We start from the raw sequence: 20,880 nt of genomic DNA, 5'->3' as shown, positions 1-20,880 counted from the left end.
TAACCTGGGGCAACCTTGCTTAGCTTCCAAGATCTGTTGATATCAGGCTAGCCTGGACCATCCAGGTCAGGACACCCCTTATAGCAGCTCCCTGTCTATGAAGATTTTAGCACTCACGTCTTAGGTGAGTGATCTTTAGTCTCCCCTACCCTAGATAGTCCAAGACCTAGAAGGCAGTGTTATTGGTACTGAGGTCTTAAATGGCATTGGATAATGATCTGAAAACCCAGAAAGCTCCAAGGCATCAAAATAACAAACAAAACCGTCAATCAGCTGGAGTCACAAAGCCTAGTTATCCATAGCCTTGTGCTCCTGGATAATTTGAATAGCCTCAGCAAAGTGACACATTCAAAAGAGTTCTAAGTTTCCAGCTCTGATGGCTTCCGGGTCTCTGATTCAATCCCCTCCCTCCTACCCCTTCCTCAGATGTATTAGATGTTATTTGATAAATTAATTACCTCTGCAACAGTGTGCACAATTTAAGCCCGGCCTGGCACTCAAAGTCTCGGTCTGGCATTTGATAATGATCTCAGGGGCCGTGCAACTCCTAGGCTATTTCATAATAAAAAAAAAAATGTCAATCGGATAATATGAAAACGAGCAAACAGAGGAAAGCACAGACAGCTCGGGAAAGCGTTAATGAAAAGCTGCTGAATTAGAATGGCCCACCTGTGGATGCCTGTGTGGAGTCCATCTGAATACCAAACAGATTCATTACCGGCAGCGCTGCTTCACTGAGCTTCCGAAGAATGCGTTCGGCCTAAGCTCGGTGTAATAGGATGAAAGGGGATGATGCGATTTGCAAGGAGAGTGGAGGAAAACAAGGCATGTGCTTCAGAATATCTAGGCCTGCACAGAGCACCCTTTCAGAACCAGCGGTACCCACGGTAGAAAGACACTGAGAGCGGGACCACAAGTGACGCCTGACACAGGTTGGACACTAGTCAGCTTCCCTCAAGTTTTGATGGGAAATGTAGGCATCCTGGTCTCGCAGCTTCGCTCTCTGACTGCTGTCCAATGGACTTTTCAACTGTCACTTGTCCAACATTCCACCAAGCTGCCTACATTTCCCATCAAAACTTGAGGGAAGCTGGCAAGTGTCCAACCTGTGTCAGGAGTCACTTGTGGTCCCGCTCTGAGTTTGCCACCTCTTAATGTTTTGTGCAACCTCCTAAGTTCTGCAATTGGACTGTGCCCCCATGGGAGACATTTTGTGAACGTTCTGACCCTGAGCAGCAGGGCTTTTTTTCAGCTGGAACACGGTGGAATGGAGTTCCGGAACCTCTTGGAAATGGTCACATGGCCGGTGGCCCCGCCCCCTGATCTCCAGACAGAGGGGAGTTGAGATTGCCCTCCGCGCCATGGCGCGGAGGGCAATCTCAACTCCCCTCTGTCTGGAGATCAGGGGGCGGGGCCACCGGCCATGTGACCATTTCCGCCGAGGGCAACCCACTGAGTTCCACCATGTCTTTTCCCAGAAAAAAAGCCCTGATGAGGAGTAAGACTGGCGGAGACCACTGGCAGCTTCTAACCCTTCGCCACCACTTGGTAACGCAGCAGGACGAAAATGCTGGGGGAATAGTCATCACTTTGATGGTGTGACAGCACTTCCAGCATGACTGAGGCCCAAGCTACACATGACGAATGACACTTGAACGGCAAGTGTATTTCTCCCTGTTCACTTGCCCTCCACTCAATCCACTTGCCGTTCAAGTGTCATTCGTCATGTGTAGCTTGGCCCTGACTCAGGCAGCGATTTTCCCCAGGCCAGTCTGGCTAGGGATTCTGATGGAGTCTTGCCATCTTCTGGATGTGGAGTAAGGTGTGTGTGTGGGTATTTGGGAATTTCCTGCATTTTGCAACATGTTGGACTAGATGACCCTAGAGATCACTTCCAATCCTATGATTCTATGATTCTATGAAGTGATGTCATTGTGTCATGGCAATGCTCTAAGATTCCCCAGAAAAGCATTTCAGTAGAATCATAGAGCATTACCCTGATGTGAGGACATAAGTTCCAGGGCTGCACTGGAAGTAACATCATGGCACTGAAGCTACAATGATTTGAATTTCTCTATCCACCTCCCAAACCTCTGGCCGGTTTCCATCAAACCTACCCAGCATACATTTCATGGACTTACACTCTATTCAGACTCAAAAAAGTTACAGTATGGCCATAGGCTCAACAAGTTTGGGGATCCCTGTAGTAGGCGATGAAAAAGATCCTGCCTCAGACCCTGAAGAGCTACTGCCATTCACTGTAGAAAAGATTGACTTCGATGGACCAAGGGTGTAACTCACTATATTTATTTTATTCTAATTCATTTCTCCCCAATGGAAACCTGAAGCAGCTTACATTGTTCTACTCTCCTCCATTTTATACTCACAACAACCCTGTTAGGTCGGTTATGCTGAGAGTATGTGACTGGTCCAAGGTCAGCCAGCAAGTTTCCATGGAAGAGTGGGGGACCATATCTGGCTTGCCCAGATCCTAGTCATTTACACCACGCTGGCTCTCTATAGGGCCCCTTCCTTTAAGAAGGGGCCATGGCTCAATGGAAGAGCATCTGCTTTTCATGCATAGGTCCTAGGTTCAGTCCCCTCCCCCATTTCACACATTAAAGGGTTTCAGCAAAAGACCCCTCTGTACCAGATATCCTGTGGAGCCACTGACAGTCTGTATGGAGCTTTCTCAGCTACACGGACCTGTGGCCTGACACATGAACACACAAAGCAGCCACAAACTGAGTCCGAGCACTGGCCCATGATCACTGCATTCACAATCCTCATATATCTCGGCATACAGATGTGGTCTTGGGAACAGACGTTGCAATATTTCCCCAAAGGCATACGACAGGTTTTCGATCAAGCTCACTGGAGAAAGAGCAGGGAAAAGTAGAGCCAATTAAAAAGCCAGATTGAGGCAGAAGTGAGAGAAAGCCAGCCTGGAGTATTTTTTGCTTTTCCTGTGTCCCCCTGCTGTGAATGAGGAAACCGTCACAACTGCCGTCCCCTCATTGGTCATGACAAATGTGAAGTAACTCAGAGAGCATTGACTAGAACCTAATCGCTTTTCCAGTAAATGAGGCATGAAAGCTATTGTCAAAAACATGATGTCCGAAGTGCACGCTGCCACTTCATCTTCCCAGCTGAGAGAATGCCTGAAAATCTGGGGTGAGTGCGAGGTTGTGAGGTAAGCCTGTGAACAAAGCAGCTGTGGCTAGTTCTGGGGCACTCTCAAAGCGTACTAGAGGAGTCATATAGATCCACGGTTTGGTGTAGTGGTTACGAGAGCAGGACTCTAATCTGGAGAACCGGGTTTGATTCCCCACTCCTCTGCTTGAAGACAGCTGTGTGACCTTGGGTCAGTCACAGCTCTCTCAGAGCTCTCTCAGCCCTGCCCACCTCACAGGGTGATTGTTGTGGGGATAATAATAGCATACTTTGTAAACCTCTCTAAGTTGTCCTGAAGGGTGGTATATAAATCAGATGTTGTTGTTGTTGTTGTTGTTGTTGTTAAACAATGTTTATGGCGACAGGCAACCAACCCTGCGCTTGACATGAACCTGTTCACGTTTTTGCAAGCATCCCTATCGAACACTCAAAGCAGCTCAGTATGCATTTGTGAGCATTCGACGGGGCTAATCTCATAGCATCCTTGAGGAGTCTTATAAGTCCCCTAACAACAAAACATTTGCAGCAATAGGCAACCTTCCCTGTGCTTGACATGAACTGTTCGCATTTTTTTACAGGCTTCCTTATAGAATGCTCAAAAATGCTCCGTATGAATTTTTGAGCATTCAATAGGATGCTCATGTATTGGTGCACACATACAGCTGACTCCCTCCTTACACAACTTGAGAGTTCTTCCACCAATTTTTCCCTTCCCCAAGCCTCATATCTTTATGAAGAGAAGGAGGAAGTAACTAGAGGGCTTTAAAAAAAAGAAACTAACCATCTTAGTCTGACCCAGCATTATTTCTTGCTGGTGTTGATAGGAAGTATAGTGGCTTTCCCAACTGGAATGGGAGGTCAAGAAACTACATTTCCCAAGATCCTCAGCAACCCAGTAAGTTTTAAACATATGCCAGGGACTACTACTGTCTGTTCGTCCATACGATTTTAAAATTTATGTATTTATTTTAGAAATTTACAGGGCTTTTTTTCAGCGGGAACGCAGTGGAATGGAGTTCTGGCACCTCTTGAAAATGGTCACATGGCCAGTGGCCCCGCCCCCTGATCTCCAGACAGAGGGGAGTTTAGATTGCCTTCTGCACCTTGCGACGTGGAGGGCAATCTAAACTCCTCTCTGTCTGGCGATCAGGGGGTGGGGCCACTGGCCATGTGACCATTTTCGCCGAGGGCAATTTAAACTTTAAAAAACTCCCTCCTTGTTCCAGCTGACCCAAAGTGACATCATTGTGTGGTCCTGAGTTCCCCCACTGAGTTCCACCACCTCTTTTCCCAGAAAAAAAGCCCTGGAAATTTATATCCCACTTTTCTCCCCAAAGGTATCCCTAAGAGTCCTACAGTATTGTTGTATCCTACTCCATTTTATAATCAAGAAACATTCCTATGAGGAATGTTAAGCTGAGAGAGAGAGAGAGTGGCGAAAGGGAAGGGGAAAAGAATGAAAAGCTAACTACTGACACTTAACTACTGACACACTCCCTCCAGCTTTTCAGTCTTTTTCCAGTGGATTAATGGTGATGTCCACACAAAAACATGTTTTTAAATTAAAAATGGCCATTCTGGGATCTCTGCCAAAGGTAACAACAATTGTGCAATAATCACATACAAAAATATATATATACAAATTCAATCAAAAGTCCAACCGGTATAGGTTACTTGAGACCTCCAGAGCTGCAGTTCACAATGAATTAATTCTCTTTTCTGTTCCCTTGTAAACTGCATTGGTTCCTGAGTGGAGTCTTTCCAGGAGACAATGTAGTCTAGTGGTAATAGTTGGAAGCCAAAAAAATATGGATGAAGAGCCTGACGGGTTTTGCCAACTTGTAATCCCGTTTCGGCAAAATGCTTTTTCAAAGTGTACAGTATTTATTGAATGATGTACATTAGCACTTTGGCACTTGGCACTTTGTGCAAAAAATTTTTTTTAAGAATATTTAATTCATCTTTAGTGTACCCCTGAGGTTTTTCTTGTTTATTGGGTAGCTTTCCAGACTTAGAGGAGCCCTCTTTTTGCTTTGCTCTGCAAAGGTAACAACAACAACTACTTTCAATTTATATACCACCCTTCAGGATGACTTAGAGAGGTTTACAAAGTATACTATTATTATCCCCACAACAATCACCCTGTGAGGTGGGTAGGACTGAACGAGCTCCGAGAGAGCTGTGACTAGCCCAAGGTCACCCAGCTGGCTTCAAGTGGAGGAGTGGGGTTTGCACTCAGCTCTCCAAAGAGATGCCACTCTAAACCGCATTCACTGTACTAAGGAATGGGGAGGGAGGAGCCACATCAGCCAGGGGAGATTATGTATCAGTTCGGAACTGAATCAGACTCTAAAACGTATCCAGGGAAAGGGTGTAAATACTTCCGTTCTGGTATCTGATCATGCCATTTTGCATTTTGTCTGATTGCTAGGATGTCGGATGATACAGCAATATCACTGCAAGGACAACACAAGGGATGGGAATGTTTCCTTCCTTACTTTTGATCTCAAGGATCAGTAGGTTGGGTAGGTTGGTCCTACCCATGCAACAGAATGAGATGGTAAAATGCTGAGCAGAGCAGAGCTGAGCTGGTAGAGTGGCCTGTACCACTTTAGGATGCACAGGGCAGGGAGTGCATTTTTAAAATTTTCCTCCATTTTAAAACAAAGAGCTTTCTGCAAATAAGTCAACACATCAATCCGAAAGGTGCCAGCCCTACCATGCAGGATTGTTTTGGAGATTTTTTTTAATGCAGCGGAGAGAATTTATGCACAAAATTCCACCCCCTTAAGTTATATGACCTCTGAGCTGATGTTACACTCACTAAGCTCATATAATACATTATTCACTAGAAAATTTGCTGTTTCTCTCCCTTTTCCCTTTCCAAATGTACTGACGTTGTCCTCAGATCAGGAAAGTTCAAATGTAGAAAGGTGTGCTTCTGTGCTGTCAGTTCTGAGCCTTCTTTTGTAGGAGAGAGAACCTAGAACAGACGTGGAGCCAAAACAGTTTGGATGGCTGGATTAAGGGGCATGTACACAGATAAGCCCTGACAGGTGGAATCAGTTGCTGTCATGGGAAGAGGCTCTCACCTGCAGAGTCCCTGGCAACTATATCAGGCACTGGAGCAAAGAGAAACGTGCCTAGGAGGCAAACTGTATATTTTTGTGGTACAAAAGGAATGAACAGAGACAGCAGCAGGGATGCTCTAACACCCGCCGATTTGGCTCACGTTCTGCTTCCATTTGTGAGCAAGGTTTTTCCCCCGTCACGCTGTTTGTTTGTGAGCAGCTCAAACCTGTTTGGTGGGTTCCATCTAATATATTCACTCAGCACAGGGCACTCAACATGTGTATTCTCACACAGACCAGCGGGTGGCCAGATTTTGCCTGCAATGATCTATGGTTTCTATGCCATGTGCTGCAGACAAATTATTTCAACAGAGTGAGCAAACCAGTCATCAGCCAGTCAATTAAGAATATAAGAACATAAGAGAAGCCATGTTGGATCAGGCCAATGGCCCATCCAGTCCAACACTCTGTGTCACACAGTGGCCCCGAACCAGGTGTCCTCAGGAGGTCTGCCAGTGGGGAAGGGACACTAGAAGCCCTCCCACTGATTGCCCCCCCCCCCGAAACACCAAGAATACTGAGCATCACTGCCCTAGACAGAGAGCTCCATCTATACTTTGTGGCTAATAGCCACTGATGGACCTCTGCTCCATATGTTTATCCAATCCCCTCTTGAAGCTGTCTATGCTTGAAGGTGCCACCACCTCCTGTGGCAGTGAATTCCATGTGTTAATCACTCTTTGGGTGAATAAGTACTTCTGTCTGTCCATCCGTCCATTCGCCCATCTGCCCATCTGTCTACTTCATTTATGCACCACTTTTCTCCCCAATGGGAATGCAAAGTAACTTACATCCTTCTCCTTCATTTTATCCTCACAACAACCCTGTAAAGTAGGTCAGGCTGAGAGTGTCTGTCTGGCTCAAGGTCACCCAGCGAGTTTCCATGGCAGAGTGAAGATCTGAACCTGAATCTCCCAGATCCTCATTCAACACTCTAACCATCTCAGTGGACCTGGTGTACACAATGTTTTTAATAAAACCATTTTGTGTTTGTCTAAGCCTGTGGTATTAATGTCACTTTGCCCGTGGATGTTCACGTACTGCATCACTGACTTACCTGATCCAGCCAGCCACGTTCCTCAGGAAGAACTGATTTCACTTACCCTACAGCTCCTAACTATGTAAAAACTAAAGTTTTCTCTACTCCCGGTCAGCAAATAGTACTCTGCCAAATGGGTGCTTGGTCAATGCTCCAACTCTACTCCCTCACAGCCCAGAAAATCTTGTTTTCCAAAACACCTCCCCTTCCCACAGTGTCTTATGCCTCTGATTTGGCAACTGGGGGCTAATTGACTTAATAATAACATTCAATTCATATACTGCCCTTCAGGATGACTTAACACCCACTCAGAGTGCTTTACAAAGTATGCTATCATTACTCCACAACAACAATCCCCCTGTGAGGTGGGTGGGGCTGAGAGAGCTCTGAGAAGCTGTGACTGACCCAAGGTCACCCAGCTGGCTTCAAGCGGAGGAGTGAAGAATCAAACCTGATTCTCCAGATTAGAGTCCCATCGCTCTTAACTGCTACACCAAACTGGCTCTCTTTGGGGCCAGGCTCGATTTAAGAGCTGCCAGTTGCTGACCGTTCTCTATTTATTTTAAGTATTGAATTAATACATTTATATACTGCCTTTCCACCCAAATTGGGTCCCTAAGGGGCAAACGTCAAAACATTTCAACACAAAAACTGCAAAAAGCATATATAGCACAATTCAATAAAAACATATAAACACACACAACACTAAAAAGGGGAAGGGCACCCCATAACAGTTATTGGGGGTATGCCAAATGAAACAAAAAATGTCTTTGCCCAACATGGAAGAGAACAATAGAGGCAGACAGATGAATCACAACCAAAAGGCCCTTTCTCAAGTTGCTACCCATATTTAGGGTTGCCAACTTCCAGATTGGTGCTGGAGATCTGAAATTTCAAGTAAACTCTAGACTGCAGAGATCAATTCACCTGGAGAAAATGGAAGCTTTGGAGGGCATCTCTATGGCATCACATCCCCGGTGAGCGCCCTCCTTTCCCCCAACTCCACTCTCCTCCAGCTCTGTCCCCAAATCTCCAGAAATTTTCCACCCTGGAGTTGGCAGCCCTACGTTACAAAGGAGTAACACTGAATTGGTAAGCATAAGGAACAGGTCAATGTTGAAGAGACTCCCTCCCAGATCTACCCCACAAAAGTCTTTGATGCCGACAGACGTAATTCCACCGGGCCTGGCCCAGCTCAGCAATTACTCGCTGCTTTCTTTAAGCCCCCAGCTTTGTCAGGTATTTGGAATGCTCCTTCCCTATCTGAAATTTATTTTGACTCAAATCCTTCTGCAGCTCCAGTTTTGAAGTCAAGGTTTTTGATTTATGCCTGGGATCCATCCGTCTGGCCAGGCTTGAATGGTTCTTTTTAATGACACGCCAATTGCTTGTCAGGCCGCTGTCCGTGGCCGGGTTGGTGTTTGGAACACCCAGTAATTGCTTCATTTATACGCTCACATGTATAAGTGAGCATGACTAATCTAAAGAAATGTCTCTATTTTTAAGGCTGTCCCTCCTCCCCGTTCCTCCTCCGTAAACATTAAAAATGATGAACAAGGCTGTAAATATGGTCTCCGGCATCACAAACAGGTGGTGCTAATGGCTCTTAAAGCATCCCTGAAGGGAAAGAATGGGAACCCACCATAAATTATGGGGTATTTCTGTTACCAGGGGAAACAACAACAACAACAACCTTTGCTTTTTGTGCAGGGGGGAAAATACGGATGATTGATTGAATTAACAAAATGGGAAGGGATGCTATCAGATTCTGCAAGCTTGCCAGTTCTGTTTGAATAGCCCCATTTCAATTCTGCTTCTTCCTGATGCAAGCTCAAATCTGTTAGTCTTTATTTCCTCTCCATTTTCTGTTTCCTCATCCTGAATCCTCCCCCCCCCATAACATGTACTCATTCTTCAACATGATTTGTGAATCGTTAAATCATCGTAGACATCTATTATGCATACAAATGAAATGCATTGCGTGCATAAATTGCATAACCAATGTGTAAAAGGAATAGACACGTCAACGATACCATCATCAACAACAACAAAAGAATGGGTGGATTAAAGCCATTCGTAGCAAACAACATGTGGAAACAAAAGAAATAAAAAAGGGTGTATTGGTTTGTCCCCACAATTGGGTGAGCTTCAACTCAGCATATTTTATCTCTATGATGCTTAGAAGAATAAGAACAGTGTGCTTATATAGCACTCTTCTAGACAGATCTGTGTCCCACTCCAATTGGTGAACAAAGTCAGTGTTGTTATTAGAGATGGGCACGATCTGAAAAAAATTAACGATCCAGCTGATCGTGGATCAGCGCTAGCGACGATCTCAAATTAATGATCCACACTGAGCATCTCCTGTTCTCAATCCGTGGATTGTGGATTGTGGAGGCCAAAGCAGGGCACACTGCTATTCCCAGCTATATGGGAAGGTGGGTGGTGGTGGCGGCCGCCGGGCTTGGTGGGCACAGGGAGGTGACGATGAGCCGCCTCCCCTCAGTCCCATTCAACAACACAGGAGGTCTGTGTTTGGCCGTCAGAGCTGCCTATCAGGGTTTGCAGGGATGAGATTGGAGTGCCCATGGCTACAGAACACCCCCTTCCCCCTCCCTCCCCTGGGTGTCTTCTCACAACTTGTGACTGCTTTGCTGCTCTGTGGTTGGAAGGAAGCCCTGCTGATCAAGGAAAGCTGGGCTTCCATTCGGGTTCCCAGGGCAACAGAAGGAGGGCAAACAGAGCTCAGGCTTTCCCCTGGCTCAGTTGCCAGGGGAATAGATTACTGGTGCCTGAGTGTCTGGATCCCCGATCTGAGCCCGAACGCAATGATCCAAGCCTCTCCTGATCGCTGGATCGTTGGCCATGGACAATCACGATCCACCGGGTCATGATCGCGTGATCACCATTATATGGGTTTTTTCCGATTGTAATGCAGATCGTGCCCATCTCTAGTTGTTATTATCCCCACAATACAGCTGGAGAACTGGGGATGAGAGGGGGGCTTACTGAAGGCCACCTGCTGAGCTCATGGTAGTAGTGGGATTCGAACCACCAGAGTGCAGATTCTTAGCCCATCCACTCAATCACTATGTGGCTTACATAGATTTGAACACCCAGCATTGCCGCTTGGAAAATCTTGATGCTTTTCAAAACAAGTGACCCCATGCTCTCTTGATGTTCATGCAGTCACATTTCCTTCATAAAAGTATTTTTGGAGGATGGGTAAAAAAAGTGCTGGCTGGCCACGACAAATGACTCAAGTGTTATGAATTTGACAGACTACACACTTTAAAGGGAGTAACATAATCCTCAATAATCTGAGAGATATGCTGAGCCTCTCCAGAACATTCAAGCTAAACAATCATAAAACCCTTGTCAGGATTCAAGACACAACAAATATTGAACTAGTGAGCCACCAGACAAAGATTCTGCCCGTTTGCTACCACTCAATGACTAGAACCAGTCCCACCAGCCAAGGAAACATTCTCCAACCAATTCCCAATGAAAAGCTTCCAGATTAAGTCCACCTGCTTGTCTGAGCAACTGGAGACCCACTCTTGCTAAACAGAAATGTGCTTTGCTCTCCCTTGGCATTCCTGTCCTCAGGTGTACAGAAAGATGGCTGGCAGACTCCCACCGTCAGATATAAAGTAAAAGAAGCCTCACGACACACAGAATTTGACCAATTCCATGCCCCTAAAAAGGGCTGTGGTAAACTGAAGTTCTCACAAACTAGATCCAGATAGTCTAGAATGCCTCCAACTTCCTCCACAGCTGGAATTCTCTCTACACTGTGCCATCCCAAGCCAATTTGTGCCCATCACAGAATGGAAATACATGGGCATATTATACGTTCTGTCTTGTAAAGGCCAATGGCCATATACAATAAAATGCACCTATCTACCTATCTACATGTGCATACTTGTTTCCATAAGTATGTCTAGGATTTTTGTTTGAGGAGTGAACACATATTAGATACTCCTTTCAGTATGTATTGTTATAACATTACTATGCAAGTAGGAATTGTAATGTGTCTTCAATGGAAATGAAACATAGCTAAAACACATAAATGAAGTCCACAGAAATATGCAGCGGCTCATCAGAACACCTGAGGCACCAAGATTAGGTTCAGGTACAAAATGGAAGGAGTAGCATTCATCCAACCCTATTTCTAGTTTCTTGGATAATTATTCCTTTCATCCCTATGTCTGGGTACTTTAGGACAGATTTTAATTCAACTCCTTTCCTTTTGGTTCACTGGAAATTTACCGTGTTGCTTCTTCTTACACACAACAACCTCAGGCCTGAGTATATCAGCAGAGATAATGTAATTAATGTGTCTGCACTAGAGATGGGCACGAACTGAGAAAATTCCAAACTGTGCAGTTCATGGTTCGTCACATTTCAAGAACCACAAACTTTCACGAACTTGCACCAGTTCGTGAACTGGCTCATTTGGTTCGTGAAAAGGTCACTTCTGGGTCAGCAGAAGGCCTGCAGAGAGCCCACCCCCCCATTGCCTATGAAACTAATTGATTGGTGCCAGGCTGTCTGCAGTGACAAACTGAAATACAAACCAAACAAACTGGGCTAAAATTCGTCACGGTTCGTGAAAAATGAGCTGACATGAACTGCCGGTTCGCCCGGATTGTGACGAACTTTGGTTCATATTTCAGTTCGTGCCCACCTCTAGTCTTCACCAAAAGCAAATTTTCTTGATGCCTTCATGACATAACAACAACAACAACCTCTTTTACTGTCTTCAAAGGGAGAGCTCTTCATTTCAAACCTGGGTATTAAATTCCCACTCATATTTCCAATAAGAATGGTAGGGGGGGGGGAATAAGCAGGGAACCGGCTGTGACTCTGACCTTTGTGACCGATGATCTGCGATTTCCTCTTCCAGGTCTAGCAGAACCTCTGCTTGAGCCATCACTTCCTTGCTGCAGGGCAGAGATTTCAGCTGCAATACCAGGAGGCCCAGGCAGAACTTGGCCCCCATCTCCTCCAGCTCCCCAGTGCCAATCTGCAAACCCTGGTGGAGGGGGGGGGGAAGCAGAAAAAAAACTTTTTAAAAGAGAGTTGGAATTTACCGTATTAGGCTGGGGAGATCGTGTGGGTTACATGGCACTGTCTGGCTTTCTTGCAAGGGTGGCCGCGTGATATTCCGAAGATATGTACAGCCAAGAGGTTGCCCCCGCTGGCAGATGGCTGGTAAGACTGGACCATCAGGTGGGCTATCCGGGTAACTTCAATAATCCCTTTGACCACAATAAAGCCATTCTTTCCTCCCTCTTTTGGGAAAGCTCCCCCCACCCTTGAGTCTCCAAGAAGATGTAAACACCAGCAGAAGCAGAAATGACAGGGGCCAAGAGATCATTAGCAAATTATGAACTGCTTACCTGAAATCGATAGGAAAGCAATTATGAGATAAATACCTAAGGAGTTCAGATCCTAATCAGGTTTTAGTGGCTTTCTAGAAAAAATAGAAGCCCTTAATGACAACCATGTCCCCTTCGCCTCCACACGCAAGGCTGGGAATAGACCTTGTCTCTCTTTTCGCCCCAGTCGGAAACCACGTGACATGACATCCTCACACACCAAAGTCGCCTGTGGTTTCTTCTGTAGTAGTGGATGCTGTTTGCGTGGGTGAGGAAATGCAAGAAGGATCACATCACACATTTCACATTCCTCATGAAAAGGAGGAGATGCCAAAGCCTGATGGTTTTCATGGCATCTGCTGTAACACCAAATCCAAGCCTAAGCTAGCACAAACAAAATGCTAAGGTAAAGTTTCCTCGCCCAAGAACAAGATTTGAGTCCAGTTGCAACTTAAAACACCAACTAGATTTCCAGGACAAAAGCTTTCAAGAATCAAAGTGGAGTGGACGTGGAACTATGCAGGGTTTTTGTCCAGCCAGAGGGTGGAAGGAGTATTTAAAGGGTGTAAGGTATAATCAGGGCTTTTTTTCTGGGAAAAGAGGTGGTGGAACTCAGTGGGTTGCCCTTGGAGAAAATGGTCACATGGCCGGGGGCCCTGCCCCCTGATCTCCAGACAGAGGGGAGTTTAGATTGCCCTCCATGCCGCCAGAGTGGCAGCATGGAGGGCAATCTAAACTCGCCTCTGTCTGGAGATCAGGGGGTGGGGCCCCAGCCACGTGACCATTTTCAAGAGGTTCCAGAACTCCCTGGGTATAATGATACTGTAATTAGATTGACAGTGCAGGGGTGTCAAAAGCAGAAAATCAGCATCTGTAGTGAGAGAAGAATTCAATGTCCCTATTAAGCCCAGGGTGGGGGGTGGGGTCAATTGTTCTGAATTTGCAAATAAAGTTGGTTTCAGAAATCTCATATTGTACATTTCCCAGCCCAAGCAAATATTCTCCAAAATACTCAAAGGAAGATGAACATGGCACAGTCTAATTTTTGCCAGGCGTCTATGATTTGGATGTTGCAAGCAAAGCAATGCTGACCCAAGCCAAGGCATCTGCACAACCTTTTCCCATCCCCACCTATGAATGACTTTTGAAAAGCACAGAAAGTGAGCTGGAACAGGTTCTCATTTTATCTCTGTGGGACACACGTCATTCTTGGTTTTTTTTAAAAAAAAAATAGGCGTTTCCATATCTCAGGATGATGGGAACTGGACCCCAGCTGTCTTGATGATAAAGAGACAGAAGACTATACACTCACCATGACTTTGACCCTAGATACACTAAAGGCATAATTTGATGCTCCCCCACACAGAACCGCTGGCTTTGGCTACTATTCTGTTATCAATCCAATCTGACCCTTCTCAGAGGCATGCTCACTGACACCAGGTCAAATCTCCATTACCATAGAAGATCCCTTTAGGCAGGGCTTTTTTTCTGGGAAAAGAGGTGGTGGAACTCAGTGGGTTGCCCTCGGTGAAAATGGCCACATGGCTAGTGGCCCCGCCCCCTGATCTCCAGACAGAGGGGAGTTGAGATTGCCCTCCATGCTGCTCAGCGGCGCGGAGGGCAATCTAAACTCCCCTCTGTCTGGAGATCAGGGGGCGGGGCCACCAGCCATGTGACCATTTTCAAGAGGTTCCGGAACTCCATTCCAGTACGTTCCAGCTGAAAAAAAGCCCTGCCTTTAGTAACAGCTAGCAGCTTCCTTCAAAGATACAGGCTTCATTCCCCTAGGATTATCTGAATTATTTGGCTCGTTGCACAAATAGAGGATTATTGCAAAGGAGAAAAAAAAACATTATGAAGACAGAAAGTTTCTCCCTGGCTTTTACCTTTTTTAGCCTACCCTTCATCAAAAGTGGGGATACTTTGAATTTCTCGTCCCTGCTGTTTCCAACTGGAAGTCCCCCCTTTTAGATTTTGCTTCTGCTTTGTACAAGCCCAATCTGGGATTCTCTGTTCTCATGCCATTTTCTATATCCTCGCAACCAAATTCTCCGCATAAAACATATGCATTTTTCAACATTATTGGTGCCACAATAAATCAACATGATACATGTATAAGATAAATATTGTATAAATTGCACAGAATGACTGAACAACAAGTATAACAAATCTACAAAACCAGCAGCAAGACGCAGGGAAACGAAACTGCTGACAAAAAAGATAAATGAATAACAAAAAAAGAAAACTCGCTGTTTATGACTTTGGTCATGAAAACAGTAATCAAGAGTTTTTTTAAGAAAAAGAAAAGAAAAAAAGAAATATCAAGCATTCACTCATTCTTACCTCTTAAGAAGCTGTGGATGACACACACACACACATTTATCTTTTCAATTGGGAGTCTCTCTACACAAGACGTCTTATGCAGAGACGCTCAAGTGACTTACTTTCTGTGTGGTCTTATATTCAAGTTTACTCTGTTTCCCTATTGGTGCATGTGTATCCACAATGGGAAAACAAGTGTTAAGACCTTTCACTTGAGTTTCCCTGTGTAGAGAGATTCCGTGTCAGATAGGTTATTTTTTATTTATTTTATTTACATATTTTATAAGGAGTCCCATGGTGCAGAGTGGTAAGCGGCAGTACTGCAGCCCAACCTCTGCTCATGACCTGAGTTCGATCCCGGCAGAAGCAGGGTTCAGGTAGCCGGCTCAAGGTTGACTCAGCCTTCCATCCTTCCGAGGTCGGTAAAATGAGTACCCAGCTTCCTGGGGGTAAAGTGTAGATGGACTGGGGAAGGCAATGGCAAACCACCCGTAACAAAAAGTCTGCCAAGAAAATATTGTGATGCAACGTCCCCCCATGGGTCAGTAATGACTCGGTGCTTGCACAGGGGATGACCTTTACCTTTTTGCATCTTTTAAGCCCCATTTTCCTCCTCAATGAGGACCCCAGGTGGATTAAAGCATTCTCCCCATCTCCATTTTATCCTCAAGCAGCAACCCTGTGAGGTACAGGCTGTGTGTGTGACTGGCCCAAGGTCACCCAGCAAGGTTCCATGGCACACTGAGGATTCAAACCCAGATCTCTCAGATCCTAGTCTGACACTCTAACCACTACACCCCATGGCTCTCACGCTGAGAGTATGAGTGGTGAAATTCATGACTGAATGGGGATTTAAACCAAGTTTCCGCAGTCCCAGTAAAACTAGGAATTCTCAAACACCCATTGGTTTGGCCCTGTTAGCCTCTCACATTGTCCATCAATTCCCACTTGGTAATCTTCACTCTTGTTGGCTATGCATGGACCTTCCAGAAAATGGCAAGCAACACACCTTTCATTGCAAAATTCTGCAGATTCTTTTTCTGCTTTACTGAAGTCCTCCTTAGGCACCCCCCCCCCCATCCCATGTCTGCCTGAAGTGTATTGAAATTAAGTCAGAGAAAAGGCCAGGTGCGTTATATATCCAGGGCTCATGTGTGTAAATGTACGCATTCGGATCCTAAAGCTGACATACCAGAGCTGTTGAAGTTCAGCTGATAACATATCACAGGGCAATTGTATTTTTTCCTAATACAGCTAAAAGGATAAAGACCCTCGGTGCTTTTCAGAGCAGAGCAGGCTATTGCAGATGAAAGAGGAGGAGGAGAAAAGCGTTCAACAATGTTTAAATGAGTGTGTGGATTTGTATGTTAGGATGGGAGATTCAGGCATCCATCCTTGGTTTGAGAACAGGGGCATTCACAAGTCCGTACCAGGATCTCTACTTCCCCCCGCCCCCTGTAAAATATTGAAGGTTTTGCACCAGAGAGTGTCCATCTGCCAATAAAAGCATGTGGCCAGGTTAGGCACAGTTAAAGACGGCAAGTCTTCCCATATTCCGCACAGTGCTGTGTTTACTTTCCGCACTGCTAAAGGATGCTTATCATTAGTATGCTGCCTGAGATGCTGCTGATAGAATTAGTGGGGAAGGAGACGGTCGAATTATTTACAGCCAGCCCCTGTAGATCACCACTGTGCATACGTAAAGGCATTAGGATGCCGGGAGAGGTCAGCGTGCATGCATGTACAGAGAGCGAAGGGTAACATGGTTGATAATGCAAAGTTATTCTCTCCCTAGAGAGAAAACTTGCATTATTTCACAGACTGCCAGGGGTCAGTTTTCGATCCTGATATTATTCTGGATTTTTCTTCAGGCTGTCCATGAATATCTAGGCTTGGAGTTCGTTGTCCTTTCTCTACTTGTGGCACGCATGTCGTTTGTGCAAAGCATTCACGCCCATCTTCCCCGTTTATAGATCACTGCAGTTCAATATTGTTTCTACTGGTGACGGCAATATCCAAAGGCACAATTATTAATATATTTCTGCCTAATATGGTGGATCTTCCAGAAGGCAGTTCATCTAATAAAGGAAGGGTTTGTGTGAACAGATTAAAACCTAATATTAGACTTTCACTGCCAATGATTTGCCTTGTTCTGGTTTTCCAACTCCTATTTAAATAATAGCTTTCTGCTTGCCGTGAATTTCTCACCAAGGTTGTTCCCGAATACATTCCAAGTTGATCCCCCCTCCCCTGTTTTCTATCCATTTTTTTAGAGGATTCACTTGTGCTGCTGGACATATTCCTCTTAGAATTTCATTTGGTTCATCTTCTTTGCAGTCCTTTTGTTGTGTATCTGCTACTATTGTACAACCTCTCTCGCTTTTCCTCCTGTCTTGTCATTCCAAAAGCCACACTGCAGATTCCTTGTGGAAGGGGCTTTTCTTCTTACCTTACTCTTTCAAAGCATCATCTACACTGTGCCATGTAAATGGCATCTGCCCACCTTTCAACTTCCCTAGGGGACAAGGAAGAGAATCAAGAAGAGAAGGAGCTAGGGTTGCCATCTCCAAGTTGGGAAATTCCTGGAGATTTGGGGGGGGGGGAGTGAAACCTGGAGATGGCAGGGTTTGTGGAGGGAAAGGACCTCAGCATGGTATAATTCCATAGAGTCCACCCTCCAAAGCAGCCCTTTTCTCCAAATAAACAAATCTCTGTGGCCTGGAGATCAGTCGTAATTCCGGGAGATCTCCAGCCACCACCTGGAGGCTGGCAACTCTAGAAGGAGCTGATCTTGCCAAATTAGCCTGACTGTATAGGAAGAGCATCAAGCAAGTTTACAAACAGTCCTCCTGCCTGGGTTTCCAACCATCCTGAACTGTTCTCCCCCTGTGCAGTTATACTGATCAAGTGCCCCTTGGTTGCTGTTAGTTCTAAAAGGTGAAAAAGACAGGTTCTCTCTTTACCTGTCTTTTTCTTCCCTTTCCAGGCCCAGTGCTAATTAAAATGGGGGACAGGTCTGATTGGATGGTCAAAGCCACATGGAAGAGGGAGGGGGAGATGTAATACTATTGGGATTTTTACAAGTGTCATTCTCTTTAATCCTGAAATAATTGATTTGTGTTTAGTTAGAGGCAACTTGTTTGCATGAGTTAGATGTCATGTTGTTCTTCCCCACCAGGGTAAAAGGGGAGTTGCATGCTTAATGAACAGAACTAGGACTGATTATTGGCTGACCAGTTTTACTGGGGGGCAATTTACATTCTCTCCTTTTCTCAGGACGCCTTGCTCTCCAGCTAGTTAGACCATTACCTTGAGATCATCAGGATGTAAGGATGTAGGAACTAAGTTAGCTATTCTTTATTTTATACCCAATGTACCCTATTTTCCCCTATACGTAGTAAACATTTATTCTAGAAGCCGAACACACGCGTCTCTGTGATTCTTTATCTGCTGTGCAAATATGCTACTCGGCGACAATACTTATCCAACAAATACCCTTGCTCTACACCGTATTGTCTCAGTCTGAATCAGGGTCCCGCAGAGCTGCTAGATCCATTTTTTTTAAAGTTAAAAAGCACTTTTAGATCTCCCAAAGGCATGTCTAACTCAGCTCTCGTATTTTATCCTGCTCAAGGTCTGGGAGTCAAGGTAGGAGCTGGAGCCAACAGATTGCACAGATATTGTTCCAGCAAAGGCCGTGGGTGAACTGAGGCCTTAAATACCATTGCAAGAAGGTTGAGATACAGGACCTCTTGGAGCAGGCTACTGATGATATGCAAAGGCGCCCGTGCCTGATTATGATAGCAAATGGGATTGCCAGATGGGATCTGGGGAAATACTGGATCCGGGGAAGGGGGGTGGTACTCACCCCAGGATTGATCTTTGTGCTTGTTCCCACCCCTGGCATGATGACATCACTTCCAGGAGTGACATCCTCAGCAGTCTGCCTCCCCACACCAGCTGGAAGCCTCTGCTTCCTTCCTTCCTTCCTTCTTTCCTCCCTCCCTCCCTCCCTCCTCAGGCTCGCCTCCTCCACTGCACCACCCTTAGGACTGCCCCTGCCTGGCCGGGGCTCCTGCCCAGCCGCCCCTTCGTGCCAGGAGTGGAGGGGAATCGTGGCTCAGCACTTCCCACGTGTTCTCTCCTCTCCATTGTTGCAAAATGAAGGTGTGTTGACTGGCTCTCCCTCAATAAGAATTTGCCAGGTCCAGGTTGGGAAATTCCTGGAGATTTGGCGGATGGAGCCTGGAGAGGGCTGGGTTTGGGGAGGGGAGGGGAGGGGCCACAGCAGGGTGCAATGCATTAGAGTCCATCCTCCAAAGCAGCCATTTTCTCCAGGGGGGATGATCTCTGTCACCTGGAGATCAGTTGTAATTCCAGGAGATCTCCAGCCACCACCTGGAGGCTACAGGAGACAGGAGGCAACTGACTACCAAAGGTAACAATTTGTGAAAAAATCAACTGCAATGCAAAATATGAAAAGTTTATAAAGTGCTTAAAGTGCTCAAAGTCCTAACAATAATTATGACAAATTCAATTCATGTTATCAACAGAATGTACCAAAGAACTTTTTTGGAAGAGTTCCAACAATTTTTCAACACTATACTACAATTTTCTAATAAACACGCACCATATACAATATAATAATCCTGCAAAGCTCAGTGCAATAAATATTTCATTTCTAAAAATGAACATTCAGTTCTTGGAAATCTTGTAGGCAAGTGTTAAATACACAAGTCCCTAAGTACAATGTAATTGATTCTTCTTTCTTTGCAGATCCACTGAGAGAAAGACGTAATATCTGTCTTCTTCAAAGAAATCCTGTACAGAACCTTAAAGAAGAGACTGGCTGATTCCACCCATGTTGGATAATGCACTTTAGCAATCATTTGGAAGTGGATTTTTTGTTTCACATACGAAAAATTCAGTTCCAAATGATCTCTAAAGAGGATTGGAAGTGCATTATCCAACGTGTGTGGAATCAGCCACTGTCAAGATGAAGCCGAATGGGCATTTGCCAGCACTGTTAATCCCATTTCGTAATACCAACTTTGCCCCCATATTCGGAAAGAAGAGACGGACACAAAGGCTTGGGTGAAACAGGGCCTTTTATTGACCAATTCAACATGAAAACTTGAACTAGAACTTAACTGATGGCAAGGGTGAAACTAGCGATACAGTTCAAGCAAGGGGGTCACTGTGACCAGCTCCTCGTACTGCATGGGCGAGCACCCCCTGCCCTAGGTGCAAGCCATCCACTGCATGGCTATAACCCAGCTGGCCAGGCTAATGGTTCCCCCCTTTAAAGCGCCATACACCCCAGCCGTAAGGCCCAAGGTAATGCCTTTTCCGGGGGGTCCCAAGGGCAGCCTGCCCTCTCAGCTGGCAGCCGTAAGGCCCGCCAGCCGATCCAAGACAGACTCCCATTCCCCACCAATGGGGATGTGCCACCGGGTGCTCACCAGCCCGCTCTGCCTACCCCAGCTAACATGCCAACAACCAAACTGCACCTGATCCAGGCAGTACAAGGTAGGCGAAAAACACCCCTCACAAACTGCCAATCCAGTGAGGGGTGAAAAAATTCCTACCTGGCCCCAAAACAGCGACCGGCTATACCTGTACTGCCTTTCTAAGGGCGAGGAGGGCGGGACGGACCAGCCCGTGACTGCACGGAGGGAAAAGGCGGGCAGAGCCAATAACGGCTCCCAAACCCTGCCCACAACAGGCACCCGGATGCCCGGGAAAGCCAGCCGCTCTCCCTCCATGCATGAGGGCAAAGACAGGCACCCGGGTAAGCGTGCACGCATGCTCCGGGAGTGCCTTTTTCTCA

General features: G+C 45.8%; 1 protein-coding gene across 1 annotated transcript in view; it reads right to left on the bottom strand.

The window, feature by feature from the left end:
* The window catches only part of AGBL1 (AGBL carboxypeptidase 1), a 433,907-nt gene that overhangs the window by 126,054 nt on the left and 286,973 nt on the right, over positions 1-20,880 (bottom strand). Inside the window, exon 22 of the mRNA XM_055003103.1 lies at positions 12,219-12,382. Coding sequence (XP_054859078.1) covers positions 12,219-12,382 — 164 coding nt within the window. The remainder of the gene's footprint in view (positions 1-12,218; positions 12,383-20,880) is intronic.

Source organism: Eublepharis macularius, chromosome 18, assembly GCF_028583425.1.
Source record: "Eublepharis macularius isolate TG4126 chromosome 18, MPM_Emac_v1.0, whole genome shotgun sequence".
Classification (NCBI taxonomy): Eukaryota; Metazoa; Chordata; class Lepidosauria; order Squamata; family Eublepharidae; genus Eublepharis; species Eublepharis macularius.
This window is presented reverse-complemented; position numbering and strand designations above follow the sequence as displayed.